The 11,178-nt window shown below is 38.3% G+C and overlaps 1 protein-coding gene across 2 annotated transcripts; it reads right to left on the bottom strand.

The window, feature by feature from the left end:
- Positions 1-5,449: 5,449 nt before the first annotated feature.
- Positions 5,450-9,525, bottom strand: LOC147578461 (uncharacterized). 2 transcript variants are annotated; one of them, XR_015255211.1, is made up of 3 exons: positions 8,961-9,525; positions 6,776-6,856; positions 5,450-6,162 (listed from the first exon to the last, which is right to left on the bottom strand). XR_015255211.1 is itself a non-coding variant. In XM_086718520.1 (2 exons), exons 1-2 carry the CDS (start codon positions 9,309-9,311, stop codon positions 6,827-6,829), a joined length of 381 nt encoding a protein of 126 aa, XP_086574646.1. In that variant the 5' UTR covers positions 9,312-9,525; the 3' UTR covers positions 5,450-6,826. The 2 variants fall into 2 exon arrangements, 1 of the variants encoding a protein (XP_086574646.1); XM_086718520.1 differs by having other exon boundaries at positions 5,450-6,856.
- Between the last annotated feature and the right edge of the window lie 1,653 nt (positions 9,526-11,178).

The following is an 11,178-nucleotide window of genomic DNA, read 5'->3' as shown; positions in this document are numbered from 1 at the left end:
CATGTGGTGAGAAAAGGGGAAGAAATGGGCTCACTCATATACTCATACATATCTTCATCTATCATCTATGTTTATGTTTCAGGCACTATGTATAAATCAGATTTTTAATATTTTTTAAATAATATTTTAAAATTTTTTAAATAGTATTTTATTGACTGCCAGTGTGATAAAACATGAGAATTAAGAAGAGAAAGGAAATAGCACCTAAGTTACGGTGGTTTTCAAGAAATGATGATAAACTAGAAACAGATTGAAAGGTTCAATATGTTTTGGCACAACCCTATATTGGAATATAATGTTATTATCATTATACAAAAAGAGCAAGACTCCAAAAAGATTAAGAGAAAGCAACTTTCTCCTTCTTTCTCTGTGGAAGCTAGTTTTCCCCCATCCCTTGGACAAAATCCAGGGGCAGTCCATGATTCTTAAGGTCACATTCTGATAATAAAAATTTCTTTAGTCACTTTTAGTTCCACTCTAATTTTAATAACTGGAATGACCATTTCCGCAGTCCAAACTCTGAACTACATTTAGAGTTAAAGATGCTTCTCTTCCCCTGCTGAGTGTAGAGACTTCTGGTGGGAAATAGGTGTGGTCAGCTGTCTTCTCCAACGTTCTCTTCTCTTTCTCCTCCTATTTCCTGAGCCAAGGCTTCTCAAACCAGGAGAGTGGGGCAGAGAGGAGTAAGTTGTTACTTTATAGGTATTCTTATGACTTGGCATTGACATACTCTGGGGTTAGCGGATACTCCAAATAGTCTCTTTTTTCAAGATTGTTTGGTGTTCTTTGGACGTTGACTGGGGGGGATCTCTCAGTAGTGTAGTTCTCTGACATGGGCATAGCACTACTCCCCCAGCTCCTGCCCCTGTTGATATATCTGACAGCTTCTTATTGCTGAGATTTCTTGGAGAGATTTCTAACCCAAATCCCTTCTGCATTATCCATTTGGGCCACCGAGGACGCCATGCATGTTTGTCACACTAATTAGAGGAGTGTAGTTGCTTCTACTACTGTGCTTTTTATCTCCTGCCACAGACTTTGGCATTTGTTCTTCTCAGGTGGGGTTCACATCCCAGAAAATACATAGCAAATGCTGTAATGTCCTCTCAAACCTCTCTTACTTCTTGAGATAGAAGAGAGCACCTCTTTTTCTTTCCCCTAGCAGGGGAATCACCTGGAATTCAGCAGCCTCCACCAATGAAACACTGTCTCTGGAAATCTTAGCCTAATTCTTTTTATATCTTCATATAAAGTGCATGTTATTCTCTGAGTGGAGTTCATGGATAACTTACATTTTTCCTCCTTGTGTTTTCTATATTTTTTCAAGTTTTCTCTAATAAAATGTCTATCTTTAAATGCTCCCATATAAAGAGTGATTAACACAGTGCTGCATATTTGAACCATTCACTGGCACAAAGGCAGACAATAGTAGTTTCTCACTATAAGATATGTCATAACTTTACATACCCATCCAACACAATTGTATGAATTATGTAGTGCTTTTTTTTTTTTTTGAAAGCTTTCATATGATCCCAACCTGGCATCTTATTTGATCAATGATATCTTAAAGAAGTGATAAGTAACTGCAAAATGGAATGAGATTTTTCTTTCATCCATTTTACAGCAGAATGCAGGTCATTCTAGTTGCAATTTCCCTTTTGCAAACAGCTGCACCAAAGGGTAAAGTATTTAAACGTCTAATTTTACTTTGCTTTGGTGCAGGGAGGAGAAACTTTGTAGCAATTACCTCATGAGTTTTGAGCATTACATTTGGGAAGCATGATATGATGGACACTGGGATAAGGATTTTTCAAAACATCAAGAAGGTATTTAATTGATAAGTAAAAGGACAAATGGCCTTTTGAGACATGTGTGAAAGGAAAGTGTCTGGATGTACAATTTCAGAGTGGGGTGGGGTGTGCAAGGGTGAGTAACTGATAGCCCAATTGCTTTCAGTCTCTTTCACTTCTAAGGGCCTGTATTATCTTAAGAGAATTATAGTTGACAGCTAGGATGAAAACAGGTCATCATTTCCAAATAATTTCACAATCACCCATGTAACAAGAATTCTTTATAAGGTTAAAAAAAAAAAAAAAAAACTTATGCTGGCAAATTCAAATAGAACACAAGGCATTTGAAAATGTTTGCCTTATAAAGAGTACCCTAAAGAACAATATGAAGAAATGTCTAATGGTTTTTCTGTGAACTTGTGTACACACATTTCAGACTACCCAAAAATGTATGATTGATAATTTTAGTTAACAATGAAATTTAAATCTATACATGGTTTATGTTTGTCAGTGAAGTAAATCACTAGCCATGCAAAATTTATCATGGTGGTTGGGATTTGCACATACAAAATATAATACCACTAAATTCTTTGCTCTTAACCCTCTGTTGCTTAATCCTAGACCAGTGGTTCACAAACTGTGAACCTTGAACCAGTATCATCATCACCTGAGAACTTGCTAGAATTGTAAATTCTGGGGTCTTACTGAGTTACAAACACTAGGAATAGAGCCCCAAATTTTGTGTTTTAATAAGCTGTCCAGGTGATTCATAAAAATACTACATTTGAGGACCACTGTACCAGAAAAAAACAAAAAAACAAAAAAACAGAGTTTAAAATACCCAAGCCCTTCAGTCTTTCCCAGTTAAAGGGCTATGTTCAAAGGTGAGTGAATTGCAGTTTATTAATATTTTGGTGATCAATCCAAGAAGTGAAAATTCTTGCCATGGAGATGGAAAAAATTTATGCAAGATACAAACAAATATGTATCAGTTATGCATCAGACAAGTATTAGTAGATTCATATATTGTGTAATCCAGGATTCTGAGAAACTTTAACTTTCTCCAGTATCCAACCATAGCAATAAATGCTGATATTCACTTCAAAGATGTACTTCTTTAAGGAATTTTTTTTGATGGAGCTAGGTATATTTTAACTACCTTAGGCACTTTGGGTGAGAAAAATATGGTTGAGGGAATGAGTTGGTGTACTGAGCTTGTGATCACAGTATGAGAGTGGGACATCATTATAGATAAATATTAAAAGGAACGGAGGAAAAGGTCTAGAATTTGTCCTTTGCAGGGCCTCTTTCTATTTCTGGGACAGGACATTGGCATTTATCCTAGCCAGCAGCTTAAACCTGAGGAATGGAGGGGCATAAGAAGAATGTGTTGTATTGTAATGTGCCACGTAGTGTAATGTGCCATATTGTAATATGGTACAATATGATTTGTATTGTAATGTGTATCTCAACATAAACTCCCAACATAGTATTAAACATCAGAGGAGAGAGGAAAAGGGGAATGAAATGATAGAAAATAAAAAATATAAAAAGAATACAAAATTTGTTACACATAGTATGTGACATACCGATTGTTCTGTGACAGTGTAAAACTCACAATTTTTGTTAAGATAAGCTCAAAAACCACAGGTAAACCATGAAGACAAATCCAAGGAGAAATCATACCAAAACAGGCTGTATTCCTCTACCATGTTTCTTTTTGTCCCCATTACTTCTGGTGTTCTGATATCTAAGATGATGTCTATGTGAAATGTGTGGTGCATGAGCCATGTGTAGATTACCAATGGCTGTGTGAGCTGCTTGGGTGGATGGAGGTGCTTGAGGTCCCTAGGAAGGAACAAGGTCATCTCTGGGCCTCAGACACTGTAGACTAAAGATAAAGCAGATGCATGTTTTCCAGATGGTTCTGTTGGGGCCTTTTCACCTCCCATTAGCACTCAGTGAAGCTACTTGGCAAGGGAGAACACTGCAAAATGGTCACGTTGGTCAAATCTAGGAGAGGTATATAACAGCTGCCCTCCTTTCCAATGTTACCAGACCAGTGGTGAAGAAGCACATATAGGACATGGGATACTGAGAATTTTGTAGGATTCTCAATGGTCAGGGAGGAGTATTTACTGTCATGCTCAGGAAGGTTATTGTTTTTGTCCATGAGGCTGTGCCACCGCATGTCAGACCCTCTCCAATTTATTTGTTCAAGTTTAGAAGTTTTGGGCCAGCAGAAAGGTATTATACTGTTGGCAATGAATAGAAGAGGCAACATAGGAACTCCATATACAAGATAGCATGGAATGCAGGGGAGCAATATAAAGTTTACTTGCAAGGAGGAAGTTCACAGTCAAATGGTGGAAGCAGCATGGGAGGGTTTAATGAGGATTACATGCCTAACAGTTTATAGAAAAGTGCAAGAGCTGGATGAGGTAGCAATGATGTTTTTAATCCATAGTGAATCAAATTCAGGAATTTGAGACTATAATCTTGTTTGGAGAAGGACAGATATATATTTAGTCTCCATATAACTTGGTGAATTCTGCCACCTATACAGGTAGTGGATTTTCTTCAGTGTGCCTAAAAATTGTTGCTTGGCACAGTTATTCTGTGCAGCCAAGAGAAAAAAAAAAAACACCTCTTTTATTATTATTATTATTTTTGCTTTCCCACATAGAATCAGTTTGTGGATTGCATAAACCACAGGATATAATTCTACTATTTCAGCCAGAAACTTTCCCATCTGACCAAGACAATTGCAAATATGCTAAACTTGCTTTAATGAAAAGTCATTCTTTACATAGCTTACATCGACATAAGATGACAAGTCACCACCAGATAAAGGGTTCTTTGTCTGAATCAAACAATAAGCCAGCTCTTCCACAAAAAAAAGCCATTCTATTCTGAACTGAATGCTTTTTCAACTAATGCTGTATTCAGGACCAAAACCAAAGGAGGCCCATCTGCTAGGAAGGCCAAAAGCCCATTGTGTGGTGTGTCAGTCCAGTCTGTTAGGGAAATGGTCACTCTAAAACTGTTTGCAATTTAAAAGTGCATACTGAGAATTATGTTAACCTCTATTGACTGACTTCTGTTAAATGCACCATTAAGAATCCAATTTACCCTGGCTTCCTCTAAAATGTTGTGCTGAGGGCATTCTGATAGGTACATGATGGCGGTCAATTGTCATAGGCTAAAAGTCAGTACCTCATTAGCTCAAACACACCAACCACTTGTTCCTAACTGTAATAAGGGCTCTCTTGCCCTGGAATTATGGGAGCACTGATAGAATATAACCTCATATGATGATTTGAGGACTGTCAGGCTGAGTCTAGGGGTAAATGCTGATTGAACAAGGCTGAGAGACCCTAGATGGTGAACTCTGACATCACTCTTTGCAAATCTGGCTCTGCGTCTTCTGCTTAGAGTGAAAATTTACAGAGGTTAGAACCCGAGTGTCAAGTCAAAACGAGATGATGAATTAGGTCAATCACTACATGGTAGTCATGCAAGTCACGCTAGTGCTTAGTAAATAGAACATGCTTTTAATTACTTTTACTGACACTCACATTTATTTTCTTTTGTCATTTAAATCATCACAGGATTGTTAATGAAGTGTCAACCTAAAAACAAACAAACAAAAAATCAGATCAAGAGGCAAAACGTTTATTTGGGATCAAAGAATTGTACACAGATTTGGGTAGAAACCTGAATAGTGTCCCAATTACAGGACGTAGACTCGGGGTTTTTATGGGGGAAATAAAAGGAAGATTAGTAAGTTGTTCTTGGGAAGAGTTCATTGGTGCTGACAAGCAGGGCTAGGTTTGTAATTCATCGATTGGTCTGACAAAGTGGTCACTAAGTGCAAGTTTACCTTTATCAGTCTTTACAAACAGGATATTCTTGTTCTTGCTGACTTCTAGGAAGGTTGGCGGTTTGGCCTAGTTCAAAGATTCAGAAAACAGGACATGCAAGGCAGTTGCCCTGAAAAGGCTGCTCAGGCTCCATCTTAAAAAGGCTTTAATTGCGTTTTTTCATAAAAGTTATCAATTCACTGGTTAAATGCAACTTTATTTTCTTTCTTTATAAATGTTTCTTTACCATACTATTGAAAAATAATCCAAAAGCATCTTTGCTAATACTTTCAGGTCCTTTTTCTAATGCTGTCTTTTCAATGATGCCAGCGATGAGATGAAATTGCCCATCCTAATATTATTCATTAGGTTAATTGTAGCTAACTCATTTTTTGTGAGAAGTACATGTTGAAAACCTTTCTCAGTATAAATCAACATAAACCAATGTTGGTTTTGTAACTTACTGTATTCTGTGAGGTCAAATTTTCAACGGAACTACTGAATTCCACCTGAAATGAAATGTATCAATCAAATATATCTTCTTCCTGAGTTACTTGAGACGCTATTAAAACTCTCCTTAGAATTTTCTTGCCTCCCCCACCACCCAAACAGAATTGAAAAGGTGTTGATCACACCTCAGATCTATATCCATATACTCGAGTGTTTGTCTTCCTTAGGGACAGTTGCAAGTTATTTGGATATTTCTGATAGAACTGATTTCACAAAATTTTAGTCATTTTAGTTTCTTTGTTATCTGGAAGTACTGATTCAAAGGCAAACTAGTGTCTTAGAAAATACTAATTTTAAAATATACAGCTTTGGTTTGAATTTCAGCTCTGGCTCTTATTGGCTTTGTTACTTCCAGCAAGCATTAAGTCATAGTGTCTGTAGCTAAATTCTGAGAAAATAATAACAACAATATTGTTCTAACGTGAAAATATTTCATATCCAATAAAGAGCAGTTCTGTCAGTAGTGGCTATTACACACTCAAGATTTGGAAAACCTGGAGCAGGATGGGAAAATAAACCTAATGGGAATGCCTCTGGTCATTCAGAGCTCATCATGCAAATCCTGGGGTTGATCTGTGACATAGGTTCTGTTCTTTGGAAATCGGTTACAACCTGTGACACTCTGAAATGCATGTCAGGGGGCTGAGTTCTTCTGCAAGAACACTAACCAATCAGGAAGGAATAAGAAAATCTCTGGAAGAAAAAGAATATCATTTTTTATAGATTCCATTATTAGCCAGATAAGTCTTGGTTTTGGTGTTAAAACATAAAAGAAAAAATTTAATCAGGTTATGAAAACAAATATGCCATGTTTCAATTTATTGTCTCTCTGTCCTAAACCTATTCTTCTTTGTCTGCTATGTGATCATAGAGGTAGACTTTGTAAATATTTCTCTTTCACAGATGGCATGATATTAAGCCTTGCCATTTGGAGGGGCAAGGGGGGACAATAGAGGAGGAAGGGATTGTTTTTTTTTCCTTTATGGTTCCAGTGTTCCTCGCTGGTCAGCTTCCTCCAGCATTCAATTCTACCCGATGTTTTCCTCCTGCAGAATGCAGTTTCTCTGGTGCTAGCCTCCTGCAAGGTGTGGTTTGCTCTGACATGCAGAGCAGAGCACTGTTTCTCCAATGCTGACTTTTGCAGACTGTGGCTTATCCAGATCTTTGTCCCTGCAGCATGGGATGACCAGCAGAACTCAGTGCCCAGCAGCCCTCACTACTACTTTCTCCAGTGTCTTCATGATGGAGTGCTGCTGGTGAGACATCGCCCCTTGGATGACCTCTCCCAGAGCCTCTTATGTGACTTCACATCAAGTTCTGAGGTGCAGCGCCTCCCTGAGAATGACTTCCCTTACTTTACCATTCATAGAGACGTTTTCCAGCAAAGCCCATTAGCAGGGCTTCTCAGCAAGTTCCTCACCATCCAGAGAACTCTGGCTGAGCCATTCCAATGAGGTCTTGATCTCAGCCCTGGTCAGGCAGGGCATGGGGTGATTGGCCCTCCCTTGGGCATTCTACCTCACCACTTGGGGTAATGGCTTCTCCCTACATCTGCTATTCCTTTACTCTTTATATTTTTCTTTCACTCTCCCTAGTCAATTCCTTATTACTCCTCTCTCTTGTTATTAAGTCTTTATTTTAAATTTCTCTGTTGAAACTACTGTGTGATTTCTATTTCCTAATTGGACTCAGACAGATTTAATAAGCCTCCTACTTTACCTTATCCTACTTTACCTTATCGTTGATGGAAACCATTATGGGGCATCATTAGACCTGAAATCTTGGATACTGAAATAAGAATAAGAATCCCAACAAATTTTAAGTATTTTTTCATTCATTGATAATTATTAAAATAAGAGAACTAATTTGGATATGGTTTCAGAAAGTCATCTAAATTTTAAAAGGGAGCATAACCATTAACGTTATTATTTACCAGAGCTTTTATTTGATATTACTGTGCAGACCCACTCTGAATGTAGCTAGCACCATTTAATGACTGAATCTGTTATTATTTTACCAGTTGAAGTTTACCCACAACCATAAATCATTATAATTTAAAGAACAGTTATGTGGATTTAAAATCTGTGTTATGTTTTATCTGAGCCCCAAAGAATGAGTTATTTAGTAAATAAAATGAATTATAACATATTTCTAATTAAAGTATAAAATACTATTTCCCCATCCTACCTTTCTAAATAAAACTAACCCATGCTCAGTCCATGCTTTTAAAAATATAGTCTTAGTTTATCAGTGCGTAGGTCTATCATTTGTTTTCTGACTAAGGATAAACTCTTTGTCTTTGTTATAGGCCAGTTTTCCTGTTTTTGAAATAGAAATAATAGTTTGTCAAATTAAAAACATATGGTGATTTTATGGGGGGAACCAAGATGGCGGAACAGCATGGAAGTTTTTTGTGTGTCTCACGTCCATGAAATACAGCCAGACCAACACTAAACCATCCTGCACACCTAGAAAACTGATCTGAGGATTAACACAACAGTCTGCACAACCGGAACCACAGAATTCAGCAGGTACAAGGGGCAGAGAGGTGAACTTGGGGAGAGAAAAGCCATGCTGGGCACTGAGCCGCTTTTGCGGGCGGAGAGAGGATGGAGACAGGGTGGGGGAGAATATAGGAAAAACACCCCTCCCCAAAAGCAGCTGGAGAGAAAGTGGAAAATTGGAAACAGCCGCAGGGACTAAACTAAAAAGGGAGAAAGGAGAAAGCAGAGGGTTTAAATTCCATTAAGACTGTAAACAAGGGGAGCGCAGAGTCTGCAACTCCGCAGCTCAATACCTGGTGGTGCTCTGGCGGGAAGGACGAATCCCCAAGAGCAGACTGGGGTCCAGGAGGTTCTTCGGCCACACAGGGAAAAGTGGTTCCACTGCTGGAAGGGCATTTGGTAGAGGCTGTTGAGGCCACCTGGTCCCAGGAAACCCCAGAGAACAGCCACATTCGCTGGTGCTGGAACAAGGTCATTAAGGGTGAAGCCTGGTGCCAGATGTGTGTTGTGATTTTCCATAATCCCTGAAAAACTGCTGCTACACCATCTCGCGAACTTTTTCTGGGGCGGGCTGGCCCCCGGCCGCAGTCTCGGGGCACCGGCATCAGCAGGGTCCTGCAAGCATTCCTGGGTGCAGCCGACATTCGGCCATTGCTCAGTAAGACCCTCCCACAGAGGGGCGGGACTGGTCTAAGCTGCAGTCCTTCAGAACTAAAGGGCGAGGGAAAACAGCCGCATCTGAGACAAAACTCGGGAGAGAGGTACAGCCTTGGGATTGGTCACGGACAGTGAAAAAGTGGGAAGTGGACGAAAGCTGAAGGCAGAGAACGGTGCATGATTGCTGATCGGGAGAACCGAACAGCCTGGGTAGCTGGGTGACGTCATTTTCACCGCTCCAGCTCATGCGCATACGCACCTATGAGTGCCACAACAATTCACCCAAGTAGGCTAACAGCGCCATCTAGTGGAGAACGGAGCCGTTACACTAAGCCCCGCCCAACTGGGCCAACCTCGCTCTTCAAGAACACAAGTCTCGCGGCCTGCTTAGTTTATGGACTATAAAGCACTTCATAGTCTGACTTCTAGGGGAAAACGAAGTAATTTCAGTCGTATTTCAATCTCTCAACAGGTCCATCTATTCAATTTTCTTTTTCTTTCTTTTTTTCTCTTTTTCACTTCTTTTTCTTGAATACAGAAAGAAAAAAATCAGTTTTATTTTCAATTTTTATTAAAAATATTTTTCTTTAAATTTTTTTACTATATTTTTTACTTTTGTATAAATTTTTCTGAATTCTATTTTACTTCAATCATTTTATTTTAGTCTACTACAATGTATTCACTTTTTCAAATTTTCGAATGATTCCTTTTTTCTCTTTTTCATTTCTTTTCTTTTTCTTGAATACAGAAAGAGAAAAATTCATTTTTATTTTTAATTTTTATTCAAAATATTATTCTTTAATTTTTTCTACTATATTCTTTACTTTTGCGTAAATTTTTTCAAATTCTATTTTACTTCCATCATTTCATTTTAATCTACTTCAGTGTATTCAATTTTTTCAAATTCTCAGATGATTTCCTTTTTTTTTCTTTCCCCCTTTTTTCTCTAATCTATCAAACCACTTTCAACACCCAGACCAAAACACATGTAGGATCTAGCATCTTTATTTGACTTTTTCTGTGTGTGTGTTTTTAATTTTTTAATTTTAATATTTTTTAATTTTATTTTCTATTTTAATTTTTCTACCTTATTAATTCCTTTTCTCCCTTCAAAATGACAAAATGAAGGAATTCACCCCAAAAGAAAGAGCAGGAAGAAATGGAATCCAGGGATTTAACCAACACAAATACAAGCAAGATGTCTGAACCAGAATTTAGAATCACAATAATAAGAATACTAGCTAGAGTTGAAAATAGACTAGAATTCCTTTCTGTGGAGATAAAAGAAATAAAAACTAGTCATGACAAAATAAAAAATGTTATAACTGAGCTGCAATCACGGATGGATGCTGCAGTGGCAAGGATGGACGAGGCAGAACAGAGAATCAGTGATATAGAGGACAAGCTTATAGAGAATAATGAAGCAGAAGAAGAGAGGGAGATTAAGGCAAAAGAGCATGATTTAAAAATTAGAGAAATAAGTGACTCATTAAAAAGGAAGAACATCACAATCATAGGGGTCCCAGAAGAGGAAGAGAGAGAAATAGGGGTAGAAGGGTTATGGGAGCAAATCATAGTGGAAAACTTTCCTAACCTGGGGATAGACACAGACATCAAAATCCAGGAAGCACAGAGGACCCCCAGTAGATTCAACAAAACCCGACCATCCACAAGGCAAATCATAGTCAAATTCACAAAATACTCAAGCAAGGAGAGAATCATGAAAGCAGCAAGGGAAAAAACGTCCCTAACCTACAAGGGAAGACAGGTCAGGTTTGCAGCAGACCTATCCACAGAGACTTGGCAGGCCAGAAAGGAGTGGCAGGATATATTCAGTGTGCTGAATCAGAAAAC

Source organism: Puma concolor, chromosome C1 (assembly GCF_028749965.1).
Source record: "Puma concolor isolate L17-30 chromosome C1, mPumCon1.1.hap2, whole genome shotgun sequence".
NCBI classification, from domain to species: Eukaryota; Metazoa; Chordata; class Mammalia; order Carnivora; family Felidae; genus Puma; species Puma concolor.
Note: the sequence above shows the minus strand (reverse complement) of the source record. Positions and strands in the feature narration are given on the sequence as shown.

Coding starts and splice junctions, on each gene's coding strand:
- LOC147578461 (XM_086718520.1), bottom strand. CDS start 9,311: ATGTCGGCTGCACCCAGGAATGCTTGCAGGACCCTGCTGATGCCGGTG. Junction 6,857..8,960: donor TCCCGCCAGAGCACCACCAG/GTATTGAGCTGC, acceptor TTTTTCTTCCAG/AGATTTTCTTATTCCTTCCT.